The sequence below is a fragment of the Pelophylax lessonae genome, assembly GCF_965119305.1.
Source record: "Pelophylax lessonae genome assembly, chromosome: 1".
In the NCBI taxonomy this organism is placed as follows: domain Eukaryota; kingdom Metazoa; phylum Chordata; class Amphibia; order Anura; family Ranidae; genus Pelophylax; species Pelophylax lessonae.
In genome coordinates, this window is record NC_138768.1 from 693,697,897 (window position 1) to 693,724,605 (window position 26,709).

Below are 26,709 nucleotides of genomic sequence, written 5' to 3' on the forward strand. Positions count from 1 at the left end.
CAAACAAACCTTTATACATATACCTATTTCAATATAGTACAAAACTACAAACATAGAATTGGAGTTATATACATGTCTGGTTTTATTTATATGCGTTAAACACTGGTGTGTCCCATATTTATGCAAGACTTATGCCCATTTCCTATATGGAAGGGGCCTATTTTACAAGTGGAATTCTGGTGAAGATTATTTAGAAGTAATTAGTGAAAGTAAACAACACAGTCATTTCATGCAATTATGTTATGCATACTCTGGAGATGGATACTTTACTCGGGTACATAACGTCCTAAATGACTTTCTCTGTGACTTGGCTTAAACCCTTTCTTATTTTAATGGGTGAATACACATTGTACCAAGTGACAAAACACAAGGCAACAAGGAAAACACGTGTTTATAACAGATGTTAAATTGGGCAAACTGCAAAACGTGTAAAATGTTAGTTTTTAAGACTAATGATCAGTGTGGTGTAGACAAGGTAACACAGGTCAATAGTAACCTTCTGCATTTCAAGAGGATTCTCTACAGAAGCATCAACAGAGGCAACTTCCTGCAAAGGTAGAGAAGAAGGTGAAAGCTAAAGCAAGAAAACAGTTACTGCCATGTGCTCTGATGACACTTCTTCTCGGGCTATAAACTCTCACCATGGAACTTTCTGTACAGAACAGTATTTAATTATTTAACCTATTATGTATGCTGTGATATCAGACAGTGATGACACCTACTTCTATTAATATATACACTTTCCAAAAAAAAATAAAAAAATAAAAAAGATGGCATTATTCAGTCTTGTGTTTTCAGCACACATTTATAAAGGAACTACCTTTAGGTTGTTATGTTTATTTAGTGGATAATGATCAAGAGCTCTTTAAAGGCAAATTAATGGAACTCTTTTACACACACATAAGTGTCCATTCACACTGGTACGACTTGTCAGGCGACTTGGTCAGCCAGACAAGTCACGCACCGTCGCGTCCCATAGTGTAGTACAGGACCGGTTCTAATAGGAGCGACACAAGTCGCTCCGACATAGAAAAAGGGTCCTGTACTACTTCGGGGCGACCTGGAGCGACTTGCATAGACATTCATTTTATGAAGTCCGTGCAAGTCGTGCCAAAGTCACGGTGCATGCAACTCCACAGGTCGCCCCCTAAGTCGGATCGCCGTAGTGTGAACCGACGCTTACCGTATATATTAACATTAGCCCAATTAATTGTATACATGGTTACACAGGTATGCACAGTGTGGACTGCATTCTCTGTGGCATGAACAGCCAATTAAACTGGCTTATAAAAGTAATTAAAAAATGGACGCAAACATACACTATGCCAACCACATACACACCAAAATACAATACTGTGAGCCCCTTGATTTATATGGAACACACCAACAGCTAAGCTCGATTCACATAGCAGCTTTCTATCTGATCTTCTGACAATGAGCCCAATTAAATGCAGTACCAGACACTCCTGTCCCCTCTATCTCTTAATATTAAGGCAGATGACAGGTCATTAAACTTAGCTCTCTGTACAATTTATTTTGGTTAACAAACAGATTTGGCCATATATGTGTATGTGCACACCCAAAGTCAGGCCATTCTCTTTTTATGTGTAGAGCCAGTTTAGCACTATAAAGTTAGAGAGAACTGGTCCCAGGATACATGCATGTATTAACTGCTGTGTCCAGGAAAGCAAGAATGCATGACAAAATAAAAGGCCAGACCACTGTTTGACTGTTTGGGTATCATGAATACACGAAAAGCAGGAAGATAAACATACATTAACGCACAGCTGACTGCTATGGAATGCGTGTTATGGACAAAACATTCATACTTCTGTCAATTACAATTAGTTAGCAAAAGAAACATTTAGAGTTATTTCCTGCAGAGAATGAATGTTTTTCTAAATATTATAATATGTTACTGTTTCCTCAATTGTGGGTAATGGCAGTTTCTTATTTCACTAAATGCCCTTCAATAGTTTACTTTTGATAAGCTGTTTGTTAATGATTATTGTGGCTCCATAGGCACATTCCACTGGCAAGGAACACCAGCTGAATTGTGTGTATTTCTCAAAGGTGAAATGTATAAAACTATATATATAGAGCAACTGCATATTTCCCATTCTCTAGCAAGCTGTGATCTCTCAAAAAATTGAATGTTAAATATGTTGATGTAAAAAAACAGTCATATGTACCTGTGTATTTATATCATCTTCTGGTTCTTGCAAATTAAACACAGTTGCAGCATTGTCGGCTCCCAGCAACCGCCGAGCCATTTTCTCTTCATACGTCAATTTCTAAGAATATAGGAGAGATACAAATATTTTATTTTTAGTCATTCATTACTTGACTTTGTATGTTCAGTGTTTCTTAGAATATAATAAGAAATATAACCAATGTCTAACTTTAAAGAGAAAGTAAAAGGATAACTGACAGTTTCTTTGTAACACAATATGGAAAATAAGTGCTTAGTTTTGCAGTCACTATAATACCGGTTGACCGTTGTTCAGGAGCTCCTCTTTGAAACGCAGCTTCCTCTCGAGATCCTGTATCACTGCATCTTTTGTTCCCTGGATCTCTTCATCAGAGGCTATGCGGGCAGTCCGGCCTGTCTTCCTTGGGAAGCCACTACCAGAGGAAATATTGGTGGTAATTTACATTCATGTGAGGTCAATACAAATTGCATTTCAAACCCATTTTAACCCTGCATAATGTCTTATTTTAGTATTACTTCTACATATAAAATAACCCAACTGAAAGGAATAATTAAAGTATTAATAAAAAAGTTTTTTTTTTCAAATTGGTAATGTATCATTTTATTGTTCTGCAGACTCAACAGGGGTTGTGAAGAAAAAATCCACAGAATGCTGTCCTGGGAACAAGTGTCTTCAATGGAAGATTTGCCCTTTTCTGTATTCTCGTGGCAACTCAAAATTTAGGATTTACTCTCACTTTTATTCCCAGTGACATAGATCATCAGTGTAGTAAGACAGAAGGAATCTCCATTACGTTAACACGTAGACAGCAGTGAAAATCCTGAAAAAAGGTTCTAACCCCTCTTTACCTTATCCAAATCTGAAAAAAAAGTTTAACTTTAAATTATACGTTAAGGGTCCATGCACATCGGGCTTAAAACATGCTGCTTCTACAGGAGTTTTTACTGGCAGAAACAGTTGAGCATTTTTTTCTGCCAAGGGAACTGGCGTTATTTTAAGCCCAGTGTGCATGGACCCTTAGCATCCAATGATTTCTGTCATGTTCCAATTCTCCTCCATACGGCATTGGTCACAGTTTTCTTCCAGTATACAGTCCACCCAGGCAGTGGTGTGAAATTTAGCATTAAAAAGGTTTCTACTTTCAAACAGAGGAGATGAATAGTGCTTGCCCTCAACTCACTTTCATCACTTATATCTACCAGTCACCTGATTTGCCACTGGGTTAAGGCAGATCTGAGCCTGTTAGGAGTACTGGGTGCTACATAAGCCCTAAATAAAAAGTAAATTAATGTGATCAGCCAGTAAAGAGTTCATTCACATACAATAAAAAGTACATTGTCTAAATAAATGAGTTCAATATTCATACTTTTAAACTTATTCAGGGGTCAGCTGTTGCTTTGTACAGAACAAAGTTCTAGTGTGATGATGCAAGAAAAGGACTTTATTAAACAAAGAATTCTAATTCCTATTGAACAACTCTTAGGTGCAGTACCTTTATCAATCCGTCAGAATCCACTTTACTAATATCTTCTGTAAAGTAAATTAGAATTGTTGCTATTTATGTACTCTTAAATTACACTTAAAGTGGAACTTTATGCTAAAATATAACAATGGGCGAACTGTACAGAGAGCTGTGCATGCGCAGCTCATTGTTTATATGTGGCAATTCTGAAGCTGACAGAACTCCCACGCCTTTGTGTGGAAGTGATGTCATCTCAGCCAGGCAATCGAGACCTAGATGCTGGAGGCCCAGAGATATCAGCAGCCGGCAGGGAGCTCCGGGACATTGCATAGTGGAACTAAAGGTGAGTATGGTTAAGCTTTAAAGATGTTACAGGGCACAGCAGACAGTAGCATTGTTAGTCGGGTAAAGCAAAACAGCTTTTTTCCTTTTAGGAAAAAGGTTTTACATAAATAAATAAAACTAATCAATGTAGGCACCCCTGCCAAATGGTTTGTTTTATCCCTGTAAACTGATACATTTTGAGGAAAGCGTGTTCTTTTGAAAAACAACAGACCTAATGTCTGGATCACTAAATGGAAATAAAGGAAAGAAGGCCTAAACAGAAACTAAATGCAGGCATCACATCTAGGAAATGGTAAACTGCAATTTATTAAATGTTTGCTTTTGGGTTTATTACTGCTTTAAGTATCAACAGTCAACAGTGCTAGATGTGGGCTGACAGTACATTGAAATATATGTCATAGTTCATTCCATCTAAAATGGTAACAGTTCTCTGCTGACCTCTAGTAGTCCAGCTAAAAGCAATAGTTTTGTGTCTTAATCTACAGCACTTTAATTAAAACAAGCTTCAAATCTGGGGTTGGCATTGCCCATAAATCATGTGGAGTCTTTTCATTTCCAAAAGTTTCTTCACTGGCAGACTTTTGGGTTTGCATGCACCTATCAACTGTGGTTGTAGCCATTTTGAAAGCTGCCAAGTGTTTAACAGCTTGCAATATTTTAATTCAGTAGAAACAAGTGATAGATATCGGACTTGGAAGAAAAACTGATAACGCAGGTTTTTAAATATAGTATTCAAAACTCAGCTATGTGCCCTACCCACCCACAATATCCTACGTGCTATACTGCCAAGTCTATCGCATTTGTTATATAACATAAATGGTTTATAGTGTTTTGGGGGGGGGGGGGGGAGTCACTGACAGATTTACCAAAAGTAGCGCAACATCTGTGTTGCTTGAAATGTCAGAAACATCTGAGTTGCCCATAACCACTAGTTAATAGAGCTCTCATTTTTGCTAGGCCACAATAACTAAAAGCGTACCTCTGTGTTGTAGCTGTGGCCATTAACTTCTTCAGGTTTCATAAATTGACAGTAATGTAAGGAAAAAAAGGGGGGGGGGGGAGTTGGTCTCAAGGCCAACCTTTTCCTTGTGGGATTGTGGAGGCGGCAGTTTCAAGCTCCCCAAGACCGTGTAGGGCATTTTGGTTCTCTGATAGGTCAGCGGAGTAAGGTGACCCTAGGAACATTCCAGAATCTTGGGGGGTCATTCAGGATAGGTAAATTAAGGTCACTTGACCCATGGAAGGCTCTGGAAAGGTGTTCCAGGCTTAAGTCATTGCCAGTCAACAGAAGGAATCAACCAGAACAGCTCCCCGCCCCCCCCTTCCCTCGTTGTGGCTTGTTATGTGGTGGGACCCCCTTCCCTTTAACATAAAGAGTAGGGGGGAAAATTGATAACCTTTGTTTAAAGTAAAGGATTTTAGGCTCGAGCCGTAGTGGCTGGGCCGTGTTTTAAGTATTCGGTTTTGATTTGAAATGAATTAAGAATTCAGTAGTATGTTTAAATGGTTCAACTGTATTTCGTTAAAACCAATAATAAAGCTGCGGCCATTATTTGTCCAACTAAGTGGTTTGTTAAATTATTTATGTAAATTGCATGCCGCCTACAATCCTATAGGGTTTGGTTATGTTTTTATCTAGGGATGTATATAAGAACTATGGTTTTGTTTAGGCAATAGGCTCAACATCCTTTGTTTCGCTACAGGCATAGAAAATCTATCATATTTCTTAGATGTTTCCATGGTTGACTTATTTCCATGGTTTTTAACTGAATAATGTAAAAAAAAGAAAACAAAGCTTTACTAAACACACTGCCCCAGAGAAAGCAGAAAAATGAATCAGGTCACAGCTTGAAAATATTCAGTCTCTAAGATATCACATCCCGAGTAAAATGATAAAGAAGATATTGGTAAGACACTTAATATAAAGTAAAAATACCAAATTTACCCTAAATTGACAATATTTCATAAAGAATTTCTTCTTCTCAGTTTCTGAGAAGTAGAGCGTTACGAGGGGTGCTGGATATCACAAAATTGCATGGCCCCTGCCATAGGCAGCTGGAATTACAATAACGAAATCCAGATTGCACTCAATACACATTTGAAATTCCTTGCTGGTTACATACAGATGGATGATAATGTTTCCAATTTTTTTTTAATCTTTTCTTTTCTAAAACCATCCTAAATCAATATATTTTATGAATTGCTATCAATAAGGCAAAGTTAGCTTTTAATATTTTAACCCTTAATGCAACTTTTAAGAGTTACATTTTGTACCTAAAACTTTAAGACTGTTTCATTATATATTTTTCCTAAGTGGATACTATGACTGCCAACCTCTTTAACCACCTGCCGACTGCACAAAGTAAATATACTGTGAGCGGGCCACAGGTACAGGCACATACATGTACGTGGCCGGCCTTCTTCCGGGGTTTGATTGAACACAGCATGAGTTTGGCAGCAGATTTCAGCCAATGATTTTAGCTGAAACCTGCTGATCGACTGTGTCTAATCTCACACAAGAGTTCTGTTTTTACAAACACACATGATTCTGTGTACATAGGAACAGTGATCTGGCTGTTTCTTTTCCCTGAAAAACAAGGGGAAAAACAGCCAGATTAGTAAGTAAAAACAGCACACATTACACATGTTAGGCACACAGTTAACCCCTTGATTGTCCCTAGATGTTAACCCCTTCCCAGCCAGTGTCTATAGTACAGTGTATTATCACTGATCACAGTATTAGTGTCACTAGCGGCGTCACTGTCAGTTAATGACCCTCCCAGCAAGTGTCTTTTAGCGCCAGAATGCCTGCCACCCTAGGACAGTCCCACTATAAGCCACTGATTGTCTCCAGTACAGTATATAGGCTACAGTTACGTAAATTCCTGTATATATACCACCATATATGTTTGTAGACACTACTTTCTCACAAACCAATTATCATACACTTCTTGGGATTTTTTTTTTTGAAACCAAAGAAGTGGAACAGAATACATTTTGGCCTAAATTTTAAAGATTTTTTTTGATTGGATATGTTTTATAACAGAAAGTACAAAATAGCGTATTTTTTTTCACAATTTTTGGCCTTTTTTCATTTATAAAGTAAAAAAATCAAAACCCAGGGGTGACTAAATACCACCAAAAGAAAGCTTTATTTGTGTGAAAAATTTAAATAAATGACAAATGGCAAAAATTTCCCTGATCAAGAAGAGGGTAAAACCTTTCGGAGGTCAAGTGGTTAAATTAAAAGTCTGATAAAAGAAAAATTAGACATTTATATTTTGGTTCACCTCATTTGTAGACAACAAGCATATATAGGGCCTGTGTTAATAGGCTTTTTTATTCCATAAGCACTGATTATTTCCCTATAAATGGGAATGGCAAGGCAAAAACAGGCTAATGCAGCTTAGGAAGTCAGATCAGAAGAGGGTCAAAGTTCAGGATAGATGCACCTCAGTGAATGCTAAATGGTCACAGAAGCCCCTCAAACTGATTTGAAATTTCAGCTAAATGCAACTGTATGCAAGCTGCATTTTCCCATGAACACAAGCCCAAAGCCCATTGACATACTGCAGGCCCATAGTGTGGTTGGCACAAAAAAAAAAAAATAGCTCAGCATTAACAATGGCATGTGCAAAGGAAAAGGATCAAGGCCTTCTGATCAATATTATCTGATAAAAGTACTGTTTCTACTAATTAACACTTTTTATGCTCCTATACTACACAGAGGAATGTAAATAAACAATGTAACTGACTGGTATGGGCAAAAAGAACAGATATCAGTCAGAAATAATTTTGTAATCATGAGAAAAAGCCTTAAAGCAGGCCTTCACCCTTTTTATGAACTTCCCCTCTTTCTACCCCTCCTCCCATCCTCTTTACGAATTTGGCATTTTTTTTTTTTTATTTACCTTCGTTTGGGGGGTAAAGCACGGCCTCTCCCCTCATTGCACGTCATTCGCCTAGATGAATGACATGCATAGTGCTCGGTAGGCCTCCTGAGAAATAAATATCACATATCCCAGGAGGCCTTTAGCCATTCGTTTAAACATAGGAGGGGTGAGGGCCTAGCAACACATCATCACAAGGACCTGCCAGCTGAACCCAGAAGAGCCGGTGGGTCTCTCGATGATATCACAAGTAAGATGGCACCACGGGGCCCAGCCGGCTGGGTGAGTATCCGAACTCTGCCTAGAACAAGAGGAAGTAAGCGGGGGGCAGAGAAAAATAAAAAGGGGGGGTAAGCAGCAGGATAAAAATTGTTTCTTGAACTAACAACTTTCTAACAGTCTATGTGGTTTTCATTTGGTAAAGCCCATTTATTTTAAAATCAAATGTTAAAAGCAAACAAAATCCTTTGAACAACATTCAAATGAGTTAAAAATGTGCTCAGAATGTTCCTAAGACTTTTCCTGAGAATTTTCTTTTAAAATTCTATCCACATACGACCAGCTTTAGACAACCATATCACAGGGGGGGGGGGGGGGGGTAATGGGCTCGGAGGCAGAACATTTGCTATACCTCCCAACTTCTTGACTTGGGAACGAGGGACACCTATTAGCAAAAGTATGTAAGCATAGGACACACCTCCTGCCACACCCCCTTAAAGGAGAAGTATACAAAAAAAAGATTAGTTAAACCCACAAGTTTTTTTTACAACTATTATTCCCTTATACTGCCTCTTGACATTTACAAATGCAGCATTTCAGAAATTGAATTAAAGGTTTAGCACTGTGAAACACTTTTTGAAAGCCAAATAGTTCATTTTATATACATCTATATAGATCAGATCAAAATGAGGGACAAGAGGGAAAATGTTTAAAATCAGGGACAGCCCCTCGAAATCAGTCAGTTGGGAGCTTAGCATTTGCCCCTTGGACCTGCTCTAATAAGCTTCTTCACTACTCAGAGGTTGATCAGATCAAGACCCACAGTCTGTGACACATGCTGGATGTTATAAAGGTACCCGCTCCCTGTTCAGACCTATGATCACAGCATCTGGCAGAGGGAAGTCTCAGATGTAAGGTGACCAAATGCTGAGAGCACCATGGCACACTTTGCATGCTTTCTTTATTCAAAAAAGTTATTGCTACCATGAAAGAGCCACTTGGCTACTTTGCTTCCCAGGCCAAAAGTTCCTTTTCTTCTCCCCTGGATAGCAAGGAGTACTGTGTACACTACAATTAGAAGCACTAAATTGGATCAATTGAAGTGTATATGGAATTGTTCTATAAACTGTACTGTACTAGAGGTTTAACTTTTTATTAAAAACAAAGAATAATACCACCTACAGCAATGGGATGCCTTAAAGAGTTACTAAAGAACCTCTGTATAGTATACAAATACTATAAGGTCCAAGCGGGCAGCACACAGTTTCAAATATATGTTCTAAATATATATTCTAACAGTAGATCACTCTTGCAATAAGGTTGTAATGAAATGTTCCTAACAGCCAATAGATTTATTTGCGCCAAGAGCTGGTCACATGAAGTAATTTTTTGCTTACTTAGGCTGCGTGAGCAATACAGTCACAGCTGGAAGTCACTTTTCTTGTTAGGAGTTATTTCTCAAACTTTGGCACATCTCTGAAGTGTGACCTGGCAAACATGTTGTGATTCTAGGACAAGGTGGCAACATTTCAGATAGCAGCAATCTGTAACTTGAGAATGTGTTCCTTGATTTTACAGAGTATATAATACACTTCTGTAATAACTGGTAATGATAATTATTGTCAGAGCTTTTTTTTCAGCAGGATCTCGGGTGAATGAGGTCCTGACTCTTCCAGCACTGGAAGTATATATTGGCAAGTGGTGCTGGTGGCGCTGGAGGGTCTAATAATGCAGGCTGCCGAGGGATCTATTGTCGTTGGGAGGGATCTATTGTCGCTGGGAGGGATCTATTGTTGTGGGGGGGTTACTGTTGCTAGGGAGGTCTTATGTTGCTGGGAGGGAACTATTGTTGAGGTAGGGGTCTATTGTCACTGGCTGATGAAGGGTCTACTGATCCTGGCTGTTGGGAGATCTATTGTTGCTGGCTGGGTCTATTGTTGTCGGGGAGGGGGCTGTTGTTGCTGAGGGGTATTTTGTTGAGGGAGGGCCTGTTGTTGCTAGGGGGATCTATTGTGGCAGGGAGGATCTATTTCTGCTGGGGGGGTCTAGTGTTGTTAGCTGCAGGGGATATATTTTACTGCTTTTCTTGTTTTCATTAACACATTCTATACAAATTACTTGGCACCACAAATTGATGCTTGGTTCTGTATTCTCTAAAAAGGAAGGTACTGAGAGCTGGGTTGGGGTGGTACCAAGGGACAGTGCTCGAAGGTGGGTTGGGGCAGAAGCAAAGAGCAACTTGGAAGGGAAGAGTACCTGTATCCATTCTCTGAGAAAAAAAAACTTGATTATTGTACACATACAGTAAATTAAATACACTGCCAATACAGTTATTCTCTCTGTCTGCCTGCATCACTATCTTTCTAGTATCATCTATCTATCAAATCAAAGTGTACTGTAAAATCATCTACATAGACAAAGTGAAGGAAAGTGTACTCACGGAGGCATAACACCTTTTGGTAGTCCAAGTTCGTTGAAAGAGACAGGAGATGGCTGGGATGGCAACATGGAACTTAGGAAGGCCGCAGGGCTGTGGCTGGAGCTAGAGCCTCTGGTTGTTGGAGACTGAGACGGACTGTATGAAGGAGAAGGTCCAGATCCCGGAAGTGGTGGAGGAGGTGGAGGTGGAGGAAGAGGAAATGGATCCTGGGAACAATAGTTTGCAGTTGGACTCATCACAGGAGGTGGAGGAGGAGGGGGAGATGAGGAGGTTGGCGACCAAAACTGTTCACCTTCAGGAGAAAATGGCTGGGAGAAAGGTTGCACTGGAACCCTGGCAAACTGCTTTTGAGGTGTTGAAGGTGATATTGGGGATGGGATGCTGGAGGTAGAGGAACCTGAAGATGGTGTAATGCAGCCTGGTGCATTGCTCATGTTCTGGGCAGCAATAAATTGTTTAGGCCGAGCATAGTTGAAGGAGCTTGCTGACTGCATGGCAGGAGAACTGTGGGAGTTGAGAACACTCATTTGCACTGGTGGGGTGATCAGCTGACTGGCCTCCAGTTCCTGGAAGGAAGGTGGAGGAGGGAAGGATGGTGAAGGTGGTGTGCTTTGCTGATGACTGCCTTGTTGCTTCCAAGCAGCAGATTCCTTCTCGTGACGTATCTGATTTTGTAGTTGCAGCAGTGTCTGAGAATCCCTGGACAAGAGCGAGATTAAAAAAAAAAAAAAAGAAAAATTATGAACAGGGAAATGGTATGCATGGCATCTGAGCAGTGTGTTCAACAGAAACTACAGAAGGAATGCTGCAGTATATTCCTAACAACAGCTTTATGTAAGAAACAGAATTCTAATAAATATAACCTTACAAATGTTCAGAGGATGTAGCGGCTGGTGTTCATTTTTGTAATAGACACCAGAAGGCTATTTCCTTTGCAAGGGAATTTTTCCTAGATCCTTAATGAATGTGGTGAAATTTCCCTTTATAAATAATTCTCAATCATTTGCAAGGGCATTTAAAAAAAAAAAAAGCATTTTTGCTTGTGCATGATTGGATGATGCAACAGAGCTTCACCTCATTTACTGAACTCTATGGAAATTTCTCTTGCAAAGTGCAACTTCCCTTGTGAAGTGATCAGTCTATTTGCCTTTAGTCAAACAACCCCTAGATGCCCAATCCTGAATGTGTGACATTTCTGAGATCTGCACTCAGATTACATTGAATATAAAACATATTAGAGTAGAAAATGACTGGGAGCACAGCAACACATTTACAAGAAATGTACTTTCTGATCATTTTTAGCTTCATCATTGCCTTATTAAACTGCAGAGCCCTTGTAGTAGGATAGGATGATCAGCAAGGCACAGTCATTATGCATCACTGTTAAGCAGAAAAAATGAACAAGTAAGGATAATAAGGATAATTAATTAATATGTATTTCCCCATGAACCTATAGACCAGTCCTTCTAAACCTTTTTACCCCAGAGGAACCCCCAAAATAATTTCCAGGTCTCTTTGGACAGTCACTAAAACCAAAATATTGGAAGTCAATGGCAAAAAAATGGCCCTTACATTTATTTATTTATGCATTTATTTATTACAGGTACCTCTATAGTGCTGTCAATTTACACAGCACTTTATATAAACACTGTATATGCTCATCAGTCCCTGCCCTCAAGGAGCTTACAATCTAAAGCCCTTAACTCACATGCATACATACACATACTAGGGCCAATGTTTGACAGGAGCCAATGAATCTACCAGCATGTCTTTGGAGTGTGGGAGAAAACCAGAGTACCCAAAGGAAACCCACACAGGCACAGGGAGAACATGAAAACTCTGTGCAGGTAGTGCCGTGGTTGGAATTCATACCAATGACCCTAGTGCTGCTAGTAGTAGGAAGAATGTAGCCTGACAGCGGTGGTCAAAATGACACCCTTACAGACAGCTGCAACAAGGTTATTGATTTCAAGCTTCTGGAATTGCCAAGTGGCATTGGTCCTGGAACTATGCGTGCACCATCAAATGGGAGGTCAGACATCCACAGCTCAATGAACCCCATCAACCTGTGGAAAAACCCAAGGGCTTTGTGATTTTTTGCTAGAGAATGATTGCTATGATTGATTGTGTCAATAAATGCACAGCCGCGGTGCTCAGGTGCGAGCACGCACGAGTGCCCCCATGGAAAGTGGCTTCCCATGGGGGCACTGGGCAAAGGGGAGGGGCCAGGAGAGCTAGCGGGGGACCTAAAAAGAGAAGGTTTGCGGCCCCTCTTTGCAACTCCATTGCACAGAACAGGTAAGTATAGACATGTTTGTTATTTTTTTTAATATTTTTTACCTTAACAATCACTTTAAAATCAGAGGGCCTTGGGGTGAAAAAAAGAAAACACTGTAGCCAACTATTTCTTAGTTGATTTCTCTCTTCAGCTGATATGCTGAATTTTCATAACATTTAGTTAGAGTTTGCCTTTTTTAGTTCTTTCAAGCTTACTACAGGTTCAGGCAGTAGATTATGGCAGAGAAAAGGGATGTAGAGGAAACAGAATGCTGCCTTCTTTGTACAGAGGGCAATGTAAGCTGAAAGCTGGCAAGTAAAGGGAAGCCAAAGTTATGGGTGGGCCCTCTGACCTCCGGAACAGCTTCACCCGTACAGATACACCCAATGTGACACTATATAAAAATATGCCTCATTTTATTTTTATTTTTACTTCTTTGGGTGTTACAGGCATACACACCTTCACAGAAACCGTGCATCATTTACTATCTTCTTTGAATAAGCCTCGTGCATTAAAGGACACAAAATAAATTATTTTTATATTGAAAGCAGATAAAATATTACAAATTTTACAATAATCAGGAAAATTCCTTAGATTACTCCTTAGGTCTGAGATAACAGGAACTTGTCTCTTTGACAACATAAACCAGCTGCCAGCTAGGTGATAACATTACTGAAAGCAAGGCTACAAATATCAATCATGACCAGGTTCATCCCACAGACACTGCTCTAGGCATGATAGAAGGGTAGTTCATAAACTCTATGGTGAAGGAGATATAAAACGCATTGCACTGAAAGACTTCAAAGCCATTTTTTTTATATTACTTGTTTAAAAATTGGAAAGTGATTGATTCAATACGTAGACCAGTGCTTCTCAACCTTTTTTCAGTCAAGGCACCCTTTAAAAATATGGACAGTCCCGAGGCACCCCATTCTAAAATTTAAAAACTGTTCTAATCGTTTTACATAATGCAGCAACATCCACAGAAGTAGGACACCCAGTATTGGAGGTGATTTATTCTTCTAAAGCAAACACACTTTTGCAAACTGGTACTGACCAGTATTCCAATGTTAGAACGCTCTCTTGTTCGGGACTATAATGGCAAAGTTGAGAGGAGACGTTGCTGGAATAGGCAGAAGAGAAGGTGCCCATTACACCTATGTTCGTTTATGGGAGTTCCAAAGGTCCGGTCTGATTGATTTCCTTGCCATCGTCTGGTTTCCCTGTGTGGATCCTATGAGAGTGTTATATGCCTGATTTACTTAACATCTGGTAAGCAGTTTGGATGGTCATCACAATTGGGTGTTATATTGCTCCTGACTCCAGCACTGGTATCCGGGACTTCCTTTTGGTTTCTTCCTTCCTTTACATATTGGACATTTGTGGACTGTATTGCTTTGGGACTTTTTGTTCCACTTTTACTTTATTGGCGCTGCTTTTATTTTCTTTTTATAATGGCAAATTGCTGAATATAGTTGATTCTTATGAGAAATTTAGGACTAATCTAATTCTTAAAAAAAAATCTTACAAATTTTAGTACACAAAAATACAGTAAAATCTCTTCAATTTACAAAATTAATAGTAATCAGTAATACATGACATCAAGTCATTCTTGTTTTTGGACAAAGAACAAAAACAAGAACAGTTTGATGTCATGTATCACTAATTACAATTAATTTTGTAAATTGAAGAGATTTTACTGTATTTTTTTGTATTTTTGTATAATAAAATTTTTAAGAATTGTTCAGATTAGTCTTAAATTTCTCATCAGAATCAACTATATTCAGCAATTTGCCATTATAGTCCCGAACAAGAGAGGGTTCTAGCTTGTTACAAAAAAAATTTAGGGATGAGGGCAAATCCATACCCCCTCTATGTGGAAAATAATTTATAGTATTCCAATGTTTCTCTTCTCAGTTTTTCTCCAATACTCAGCTAATGCGACCCCAATGCTGATGGAGAGAGGCAGAGGAGGGTCAAACAAGGATGGTATGCAGGCGACTGACATCCTCCTTATCAACTGATGAAACCATTGGTTATTAGGATGCTGGCAACTAGAAGGTTGTAATGGTGCGTAATGAAAACCTGTGGCTTTATGTAACTAAAAGGCAGGCTTCATCCACACACCAGCTTGTGTACAATTTTTGGGTATTTTTTAGGCATTTTGCTAAGGAACCCCTGAAGAAACCTCAATGCTCCCCAGAGTGCCTGGGCACCCTGGTTGGAAAAGGCTGACGTAGACACACCTTTGTACCAGTTAAAATAAAAAACATTATCATATACTAACGCTATATTAACTAATACTGAAATGTAATTCATATTATTCAAACATTGTAAAAGTAAGCTGTAATACAAACACAAATATATATATATAGCAATACATGAATTGGCTGAGGTAAGCTTCCATAAGGGCAGAATGTAAAAAACTTTATCAAAGTCCTCATATTCAGGTACACCCATGGCTTTAACTTTTAGGACAACATAATATGCGCACAAAATTTAGTATCAAAATGATATAAAGGAAGAGTTAAGGTAGACACTGGCCTCTTCTTTTCCCATGATGAAGGTTATAGAATATTTTGGAAAAGCCATAATAAAAAGTGGTTGTAAACCTTGATATAGATACCCAGTGAAGTGACTGGTCTCAGGTGATTCACAGAGATTAAACAAATTGTCCCACATACAGTACGTTGTACCTGTTTATCTGCAGCCCTCTCTTCCCTACAGCTGTTCAAAGTCCGGAATTTACTCAGCTTGTCTGAGATTTCAGAAAGCAGGGGGCGGGGGAACTAAAGTTACACTCTGCATGTGTATTCCATGTTAGAAAAACAGGTACAAAGTTGAATACGTAGATTAAATTGTTTTCTAAAAATTCTAGTTACCTAGTTGCCAGCTGACTTGCCTAAATACTTTCCTAGTTGCTAGCTTTATAATAGACATGCAGATCAGATGTTCTGACGTTACTTGTTTTGGGTCAGTGATTGAAAAAGCAATAACCCCAGGCAACTATCATTTTATGAACATGGTTGCAGGCAGGATTTTTTTTTTAACTTTCTTTATTGAGAATTTACAGAGGTGTACAAATGTAGTTTTTCACAGCAGAATGTTGGTGTACAAAGATAGATCCAACAATAAGGAATAAATATAATTCCATGCATACTTTAAAGTAAATAACATTACTATTGTTTTTATCAGTGAGGCCCCATTCACAATTTTCTTAGAGGAAACACCCATTCCCGCTTGCGTTTTTTTTGAGGAAATTTACACACATTTCCCCATGTTGTGTATAGGGCAGCCCATTCATTTGAACAGGCTGCCCTATGTGCATTTGTCTTGCAAAAGAATCTTCCGCACCTTTTTGGGTGACGAGCTTTACGCGTTTTGATGCAATTTCCACATGTTTCTGTTGCGTGACAATCATGGAAAAATCACACCACAATCGGGTTGCCATTAAGAATAAATAGCACTGAAACGCACATTGCACATTTTGCCGCAATTTTAATGCAATTTGGAATCACATTTATTCTGAATAAGATATGGCCTGAGAATATCAAGTTAAGCAGTACAAAAAATATTTTTACAGAAACATATCAATGGCATGTTTAATGAGTTTTATAAGGATAGCCTATTACGGCATATCTTCTAATGGTATAGTGCAGTGGTCTCCAGATGTGGCCTTTTGCTTGCCATTATCAGCCTTGGGCACTATTACTCAGACTGAAACAAAGCACTTTTGCTCCCATTGACACCAACAATTGGGCACCATCCCTTCCTCTGACACCAACAATGGGGCATTGTTCCTTCCACTGGCACCAACAATGAGTAACCATTCCTCCCACTGGCACCAATGATGGGGCACTATTCCTTCCACTAATTTCAATATATTGTCAATAATTTTAAGATGTAGTGTTGTATTGTGTTCCAGTAAAATTGAATTCTTACAGACACATTTTTTGCTTCAGTTTTTCTGGATGTGGTACTATGTTTACTTTATATCAATTGACTGGCACTGAATTCATATATAAGCTGTCAATATTTCACCATTCAATACCAATGATGGGACACCATTCCTCCTACTAATGACTACAGGTGCTATGTAATTTTCTTACTCCTTCTGACAACCAAGCTTAAGGCCCCTTTCACATGGGCTGTCCGATCAGGTCCGACTGTTAATTTTTTAGGTGGACCTAAAAGCTGGGATCATTGGAGAGATCCCCCGCTGAGCAAGCGGATTTAGCTTAGTGGAGGCGCCCGTGTGAAAGTGGCCTAAGGTATGGTCTACTCCAAGACATTTTCTACTCCCACTGGTGAGAATCCTCCTAAAGTCTGAATGACAGCAATCTGGCCCTAACTTTAGAAAGTTTGGAGACCCCAGGTATAGCGTGAAAGAAACACATTGCTGAAAACTGCTGTGTCCAAGGCTATACATCAATACTATAACAGATAGCATTCTAAGTGTTCCTCTCAGTATAGCTATTCTTTAGCATTAGGCTGTCATGTAAGTTGTCTGTTTGCCCTGTAACTATAAAGATCACACACACACATTTGTGAGCAGGGATCAGAGCTAGTGAAGCACAGCAATGCCTAAAAAGGCAGTCTTGTTTCTAATTTGTTTTGTGACAGCTGATGGTTTTATCATTAGAGGAACCAGCAGCTGAACTGATGCCAGTTTTCCTTTTTTTCTCAGTTTATCTGAACAGAGGAAACTAGGTTAATGTCTGTTTAAAAGGAATCAGCTGTTCAATTGTGAGACGACAGAAATGATTCAGACCTTCTCTGCAGCTGATAGTGACAATTCACCAACACATATCAAAAAGTCCACCATTTGTCAGCCAGCCATAAGCTGTAAGACCTCATTCACATTGGCAATGATGTATATGTGATTTTATGCATTTATATACACTTTAGAACATTTCTACAGGTATACGAATGCATGCAGTGATTTTACATGTATTTACCTTGGTTTTGGGTGCATTCAGTTTAGCTGCATTTTGAGAAAACAGTATTCTGTGCATCCAGGGGCAGATTAGATACTCTAAACCAGGGATCCTCAAACTACGGCCCTCCAGCTGTTGCGGAACTACACATCCCATGAGGCATTGTAAAACTCTGACATTCACAGACATGACAAGGCATGATAGGAATTGTAGTTCCTAAACAATTGGAGGGCCATAGTTTGAAGACCCCTGCTCTAAACAGACCTAAAGGCATGGAAATGCAAGTAGATGTAAGTGCAGGAGAACTGGGTCTTGATAGTGTTAAGTTTGTTATTTCTTCCCAGATCATTTCCTCTTTGTTAAACTAAACCAAACGCAGGAGGCTAGTGTGAATGTCGCCTTACTGGCACCATGTGCTCAGAACAGAAAAGACTATTTTACGCAAAATGTTTACAGATAATGTATAAATTGTCATCTTTGTAACTTAGCTTTCATACAAAATATCAATTTTGGGGGTCAGATGGGCGCTGAGACCCGTCCTCTGTGCTCTGAGCTGCTTTTTGCTGCATGCAGTCATGGAAGCAGATGCAATGGCTGCATGGTCACAGTCACATGTCAAAATTTGACATATAGGCAGGAGCAGGTGCACAGTGTCAAATTATACAATGTGACTGGGTCTCATTGCCAGTGTGAATGAGCCCTAAAGAAATAACAATGCTTCAAATGGAAAATAAGAAGCTTGTGGACTGTGCCATCTTCAAAGTGCTAACCAGGGCTCAAAAACAGCATAAAATCAACAAAGCAGGAAAGTCCTAAGAAAGAGAGTGGCTGCAGCACTTATACGAAAGATCAAAATAAATGATTGTTTAACATATATACATAATGTAACAACATGTACACAAAAGAATCATCCACAAAAATTGACTGGTCCTTGTAGCAATTGCCTGGCTGGATCAGACCCAGAAAGTGCACCTTCTGATCTTTCCAATTATATAACCACACGAACAATATCAATATACAAACAGGGTTCACTAGAGCAAATACCTCACATATACAAACCATAAGACAAGTCAGCTTAGCATAATTAATAATCATACTGTAATTAATAATATGCAGTAATCTGCCCCAAAGCGTAGTAATTGTGGTGAAGTTTCACTTGCAAAAAAAAAAAAAGCATGACTGGATTATAAAAAACAGCAGAGCCTCACCTCATTCACCAAAGCTGCATTCACACTTCAGCATATTGAATTGCGGGCAGATTTGCCGCAATTCTGCCCTCGATTTCAATGCACTGGTGTGTGAATGACAAATCGCAGGATGCACATTTGAGATGCCATTAATTTGAATGGCACCTAAAATCACGCTGCAATCGCAGCAACCCGCATCGCATGAAGCATGTTGCCCAAAAGTAGCTCCTTAACGTTTATGGGCGACAAGCTTCATGCAATGCAGGTTGCCACGATTTATCACACGGCAAAACCGCACCGCAATTGTAGGTGCCGTTCAAATGAATGACATCTCAAATGTGCATCCCCCATTTGTTATTCACACATTAGCGCTTTGAAATCGCGGGCATAATTGGCAATTCAAAATACAGAAGTGTGAATGCAGCCTATGTTCTGGGGCAAATTCCCTTGCAAGGTGCAACTTTCCTTTGCAAAGTGAACAGCCAATTTCCCTTCAGTAAATAACCCTAATATGTCACGATAAATAATAGAAGAAGGTGCGCCAACTCTTATTATAGTTAGACATTTTCACCAAATAGAAAAACAGGGTGCGTTATTTCTAGCATTGAGGTGCATTGAGAGGCCAAAGTGAATACGTTTTCTCAACCAGTTGTGAACTTTGCGGCATACCCCTAAAAAACTTTTAACACAACAGAATGTTCCTTTATTGAATCAAAGGCATGGTGCACATTCAATAACATGGAAAATAGCATAGCAGTATGATATACTTTGACAATGGAAAAAGAAATAAGCATATTCCACATAACAGAAATGACTGTAGATACAAAGTAGTAAGAAGTCTAAAACAACAATGTCCGTTGACAGAAACGTAAAAGAATAATATAGGAGGGCTTTACAGCCACACTGAAAAGTGCACAGTTGTGTGGGGAGGAGTACATACACCTATGCAGTCCATGGCTTCCACACCCTCTCAAACTTTTTAGGACAGTTCCTGCAGATGTAGGTAATTTATACATGGGAAGAGCAGCGTTAATAGATTTTACCCAGGAAGCTACAGAGGGAGGGGAATGTGAATTACAATTAAGTATAATTTCTCTTTAAGCATAATAGAACAGGTAAGAAATTAGTATCTTAGTGCATCTAGGCCTCCGCTTGTCTTCCTGGATCCCTACCAACAGCAGCTCAGGAGTAGAAGAAGATCCAGCTGAAGACAATGATTTATGAGTTCAACCACCTCTCTCCAGAAGCCAGCCACTCCTGGACATCTGCTTTCAAGTTGGGGGGGGGGGGGGAATTGGGCTCATGCCACATGGTGCAACTGGAAATACCAAAAGAGCATCCATCCTGGGAGTTTAAATTTGGCCCTAAGGTCTGAGAAAGGGAGTAGTGTACCTGCCAAAAAAAACATCCCTCAGGGTCCTAATTCCTGATGCTGGGGGTCAGGAAGGGAACGAAAATGAGGGAGATTAGGATTATCCCACAATGGGTTAAAGGGGGACCACGTATTCGCCTTAAGGAATCTTCTCCTGGCCACCAAAAAAACCCTAAATGTGTTCCTCGTAGAAATCGGCATGACAGAGTAAGCCGGACTGAGTAAGCCGGACTTCCCCGATAGACCAAATTCCCCAGCTCCTAGAGGGAACCCAGAGTGGCAGCCACAAGGCATCCTGCAGAATTTGCATGAGATTGTGTAAACCACCATCGGGTGGTGACTAAAACTGCCCCCCAGTAGTAGATCTGGAGATCTGGTAGTGACAGGCCACCACACTGCACAGGGAGAACTCACCACTCTGAGGGTGGAACCCACCATATGAAAGACCCCATGCATTGATTATTCTACTTCCTTGAAAAAGGAGTTGGGTATCCAGGTAAGGGCAGTTACGGAAGACATAAAGGAATTTGGGGAGGAAAATCATTTTAAGGAGGCTGAACCCCTAAAAAACTTTAGTGAAGAACAAGTGGTGTATACCATAGGCATAGGTACTGTTCCCCAGTGCTGCTCCCCCCCACCCACATTTGTTGGCAAATCCTTGCTGTGAAAATGATGTTTATCATGCATAGTGGGAATAGGACCTAAAGTGGAAATCAGCACCCCCTTTAATGTAGCAGTCCATCAGTCAGTGTATTTGCTCAGCGTCAGCTGCAGAAGCGCCCCTAAGTGGTTTTAAAGCACACAAAGGTCTGAATAGGCCCTAAAGGAGTAGACAATATGCACTCAACTTAGTCAATAAAGTGAAGCTATGATCACTTCACATCTAGTAATATAAAAGGCAAAATCCACATTTTTAAATTTCTCTCCTCATGGATAGATACTGAAATTGAACATAGCCTCCATGCTAAGTAAGTAGTCACTTGGCTAATTAAATATTCTCCACTTCTTAAGAAAACCAACCCCCATTGTATATAAGGAATTATAGCATTCATAGCATTTTATAATTAGAGCAAAGGGGTTTACAGCTGAACTTCACATCCCCAGCATGTAATGGAAGAACAGGCTTACTGTAGTTAATACTAAAGTTTTCTAATGGCCCTTCCAGAATTACAACCAGATACACATATTGGACCAATGTATTGTATGACATGTGAGCTTGGGGAAAATATTTGTTTTATTGCTTTCCCAGCCACCAAGAAACAGAGCCACTTCTGAACATGGTTCTACCGGACTATAATGACTCATCTGGGGCAGAACCACAACACAGAAGGCGGATATATACAGGGGCTGCTAGAAACTGTTACAATGAATTCTCATTGCCGGGAATCTTTCCTACTTGTATCAGCATATTATTTTGATTTAACTTTCCAGATGTGGACTTATGTAGCTGATTTATCACTACGTATTACTCTGTATTTTCCATTTTGAAAATACTTGTTAGTTTTCCCATTCAGTAACAAGGCTCTGGGGCATACAGCCTGCTGTTCAATGGCATGGCCTGTGGTTTCTGCGGAGGGTAAAAATGCTTCTGTATGTGAAATATTTTGCATGGGAATAATATCTAAAAATAAAGAGAACACTACGGGGGATATATTGGAGTCACTGTAGGATTCCTGATGACGCAATGAACTGATTTCCTTTATACAACTAAAAATAACAGGGCCCCGGTACAAATGTGATATGGGGCTGCCCCTCATATCTCAGACTAATACCTTCTTGACTCTTCTGTTTATCCCAGCAGACAGGAATGCTTTAAGGGATATGGTAATGATGTGTAAATACAAGAGGCATGTGTATTCTTGGTGTCCTTTGTGTATTTCTATCTGGCTTTAAACATTGCCTCTGGGCAGAAGCTTCCTGTAATAAAGACCGGTCACAGCTGCTTTCTCTCCTTGTGCAGGGTGATTGGTCTTGTATCCGCCCTCCTCCTGTAATGGGTGAGCCTGTTAGGTCTTTCCTACAGCTCTGCTCTTTGCACGAGAAAAGGGGAGTTCAGCAAAACTTTTGTTCCATTGCCCTGCTGCCATTTTAAGTCGTTTTTCTGTAACGTGCTGCAGATTCAGGTAGTTCTTCTATAAAGTGTTGCTTTTATTGGACCAAATTGAAAAATGTTTACCTACAATTTGTGGATAAAACTGGTGGTTATTAAGACCAACTCTAAGTTGGCATACAGTGCTGAGTAGAGTGTCTGTCTCTGTATGCCTTGTAGCAAACTGGCATGTTTGCCGCAGCTACTCCTTTCCCTCCCCACCTGTCACTGGCTTTTAGGCTTCAGAGCCAACAGCCTCCTAACACCCAATGATACAGGCAGTGGGTGGAGCCTGACGAGGAAGCTGAGACACTACTTCCCAAAGTCAACTCTCTCCTTGTGATTGACAGCGGGCAATGGGCGATTTTACAACCAACAGCATGCTATTAGGTATGGATCCACTCACTGCCTGCTGTCAATTACAAGGGGAGTGGACCTGATGGAAACTAGTGTCAATAAATCCCCATTATGCTCTGCCCACCCAGCTTCTAAAATCCTCGACTGCTGCACTGTCCATATGGGCCCTCACATATCAGTGCTGCTCCACACATGGTGCCACACTCCAAATGTATGTACCTGTTTACAACAGAAACATGGATCTATCACAGCGCCGACAATTGTCACACTGAGGCATGATGGAATTCTAAAGAGTGTTGTAGGCATTCTTTATGAAATACCCTGAATATATATAGCACAGTGATGATGTCACCACAACTTTTACAAGCTTATAAATGTGTTTGAAAAGGCATTTGATGTACACAGAGTGGATTTATATGCTTTGTAACTACTTGGGAATTTAAATTAAAGTTTCTGTGCCTGGAATTTAGTATATGCAGACCCTAAAAATAAACTTCTCTTATTTTTTCCTATTTAAAAGATGAAGAAAGTCTTTCTTATGCACACTCAGATAAGATATTGAGACTTTTTACTTCTTTGGTCCCAGAAACTGGAGTGCTCATAATGTATTGTATGCTTGTACTGTACACTGTACACATATTTTATTCCAAATAGGCATCGCATAGAAATATCTGATAGTAAAAGTAACCGTTTAAATCTAATTTTGGATGATCATATTTAATTTTATATTCTCATCTAGCTCCAGGACATAGTGAAGTCTTATAGACTGGCCAACAAATACGGTAGCAAGTGCTGAGAATCTCCTTCCCTATCAGAAAAAAAACAATACGCATTTTTCAAGCTGGCCCAATTTAGCAGGAAACCGGCCAAATTGGCAATCCTGTTGTGTCCTCATGCTGCTCTGCTGTGAAAAGGGGCAGCCACGGAATAAAGCTAGCAAGCGTAAATGGAAGCAACATTCTAAAAATGCTTTTTTCCCTAGTCTTCGGTGGCTAGCCTTCTCTTTATAACATATTCTGGGTAATTGCTAAAGGGTGTAGTAGACACCCTTTAGAATTCTGTTGTGGTGGTAAATTAATTCTGTCAGGTTATTGCCTGACAGAATTCTGTCATGATGCCATGTCCATACTGGATCCTTCTTCCTCAGTGCACTCCCTTCCTCCCTCCCCGACCTCTGCAATGTCACACTGACAGGCACATGGCCTGTCAGTAGAGGTGGGTGAGGCCTGATAGGGAACTGGGATTCTATCTCCCCATCAGGTCCACTATAATTTTGAATGACAGTCGTTTGCAGTGGGTGGATTCAAAGACACTGTAAAGTCCAAAAGTGGTTTTGGAATCAGTGGTAATTCTTTTAGAATGTGTTGCATTCAAAGTGAAAGATTATAAAAGTGGAAGCAGTAGTAAAACCTACCTGAATCTGGTGCATGTGTCAGTACCTTTAGCAAAACCTAGGCAAGCCACCAAAAGCATATCTAATGTATAATCTGCACTGGCACCAATTTGATTTTTATTGTCTCCTAGACTGAAATGAACATTTGCCATCAAAATTAAAAAGCAAAGGTAGGAATCTCTAAAAAAAAAAAATAAATAAATAAAAAAAAATAAAATGAGGAATTTAGAATAGAATTTGGAAATGAGAAAAAGCCATAGGGTACAATCAGGGAAGCTGACCGTTATAGCACTTATACCTATGAAAAGCATATCCAAGACCAGAATAGGCATACCACAACCAAAATGCTACACCTCCCATATCATTAGTAAAACAGGGTAAATTAATCAGTATTTACTACTGTAAATAAACAATATAGATGAGAAGATTAAAGACAAGTATCTACGTATTCCTCCTTGTGAATAAACCGGAAAGGACTTCTGCTACCATTAGCTTTCAGTAAGGCCAGCATAGTAGAAGTGGTAGCTCAATGGTTGCTTCTGCTTATGTGGCAACTGAAACCTACCTCTATAACCCCCTGTAAAGAAATCCAATCTGCCGTCCAGATTTTTCTTTCTAGCTAGTTCAGCATGTATAAGGTCAACTTTATTTTAAAATAGTCTAATCATCTAAAAAAAAAAAAAAAAAAATAAAAAACAGTTAACCCACCAAACTATCAGCACACCTTGGCCCACTACAACCAGCCTCTGTGAAAATACATTTTCTAGGACACATCAATGATTTGATCTCCACTACTTCTGCAAGATCTATGCTGCATACCTAATGGGGGAGATTTACTAAAACTGGTGCACACAGAATCTGGTGCAACTGTGTATAGTAACCAATCAGCTTCCAGGTTTTATTGCCAAAGCTTAACTCAACAAGCTAAAGTTAGAAGCTGATTGGGTAATATTCACATCTGCACCAGATTCTCCTCCAGATACCCCAACCCCTCATTTAGCAGCTCCTGCTTTAGTTTAGTCATAAACTGTTTTACTTATGATTAAGTTTACACCAGGCTAGAGCCTGCCCTGCTAAGTTTTTTTAAATCTGGGGTCTAGCTAAACCAGTCGGATTTGATTTACCTTTTTGGCTCAACATAGACCGCGGCAGTAAATCTTGTGTGAACCACTAGCCTCATGGCCTGATCTGAGAGACCTCCATGAAGGAGATGAGAAGTTGCTGTGCCTAGGAACTTGTATGTGTGAATGTGTAACCCCCCCCCCATCTTTCTGTTAGGCTTGTTTCACAAGGCAGCAGGCTCTAAGAGGCGATCTAGAGTGGATCACTTTTCAGATTGTAGTTTAGAGATGGTTTCCAAGGTGTTCACGAGGCAATAGTGCCACTACCTGAATACCAAAGAGGATTTTACATTAAAATAACATGTCGTAACCGTCATTGCTGTGTTTCCCATGCAGATGAAACTGGGTTTCTTTGACTTTAAAGGGTGCTTTTGGCAAGTGTAGCACCTGTCAAACCTGACAAGGCAAGTTAAATTTGCTTGCTGCAAAGTGAATGTGCTAGTCTGAACTGTCTGCAGTAAGGTAATCAACAGACATGATGGCAAATGCTACTGAATGCCAATGCCTATTTTTTTACCACAGCCCTCTGCCCATGTGAACTTAGCTTTATTGCATAACAGACTGTTTACTGTGTTTTTGGAAATGCAAAATGAGAAACACACACAAAAAACACAAGTTTACGCAATATTGGAAATACAGTACATGTTTTCAGTGGGATTAACATGGAAATCACAGTTTTTCCTAGTCCATTTCTGCTGTGTTCAAAGTATATGTGTGCAAGTTTATTACTTATGGGTGACACATGTAAGATGTTATCTCTTTGTAACTGAAGAGAAAACAGCTTGCAAGAAGCCTTAAGGTAGTTTACTGATGGATGTAAATACTTTTCCTTCTATGCCCCATATCATTAGCCACAAGCACAGCACTTTTCCTGGGAATAAATATTTTTTCATATTAAAACATCTGTTTTGAGTTTGTACACACAGCCATTAGAGAAACTTTGGACAAATGTACAATATAGCTGGAAATTTAGTTGTAACCAAAAATGAATTTCCCTTGCTATATGCAAAAAAAAAAAAAAAAAAAAAAAAACTGCTTTCATTTTATTTAAACGGCTATGTGAAAAAATATAATCAGTGCAATCAACAATTTAATTTTATGTGCAAACCAACATTTAATATAAAATCTGCCTTCTAGCATAGGCTGAGACTGCTGCTAACACCTACTTGAGTGTGTCCACCCAACTCTCTTGATAAACATAAAGTGCAAAATATACGTGCAGTGCAGTCAAATCATGAATAACATTACTTGAAAAAATACCAAATATCAACTCTAACAAAGTTCAATAAAAAAACAGTCCCGTTTATACGAACTACACTACAGTGTATACATAAAGTGAACATTTATATATTCTTCTTTTGTTTTTTCTTCCAATGTGTTCGTTGCCCACCACCTTCATATAAAGT

General features: G+C 39.5%; 1 protein-coding gene across 3 annotated transcripts in view; it reads right to left on the reverse strand.

The window, feature by feature from the left end:
- Nucleotides 1-26,709, reverse strand: part of PALLD (palladin, cytoskeletal associated protein) — a 505,650-nt gene that overhangs the window by 56,378 nt on the left and 422,563 nt on the right. For all 3 annotated transcript variants that reach the window (XM_082252316.1, XM_082252317.1, XM_082252318.1), the window contains 3 exons: nucleotides 10,570-11,268; nucleotides 2,490-2,625; nucleotides 2,193-2,294 (listed from right to left, as the gene is read on the reverse strand). In XM_082252316.1, coding sequence (XP_082108442.1) covers nucleotides 2,193-2,294; nucleotides 2,490-2,625; nucleotides 10,570-11,268 — 937 coding nt within the window. The remainder of the gene's footprint in view (nucleotides 1-2,192; nucleotides 2,295-2,489; nucleotides 2,626-10,569; nucleotides 11,269-26,709) is intronic.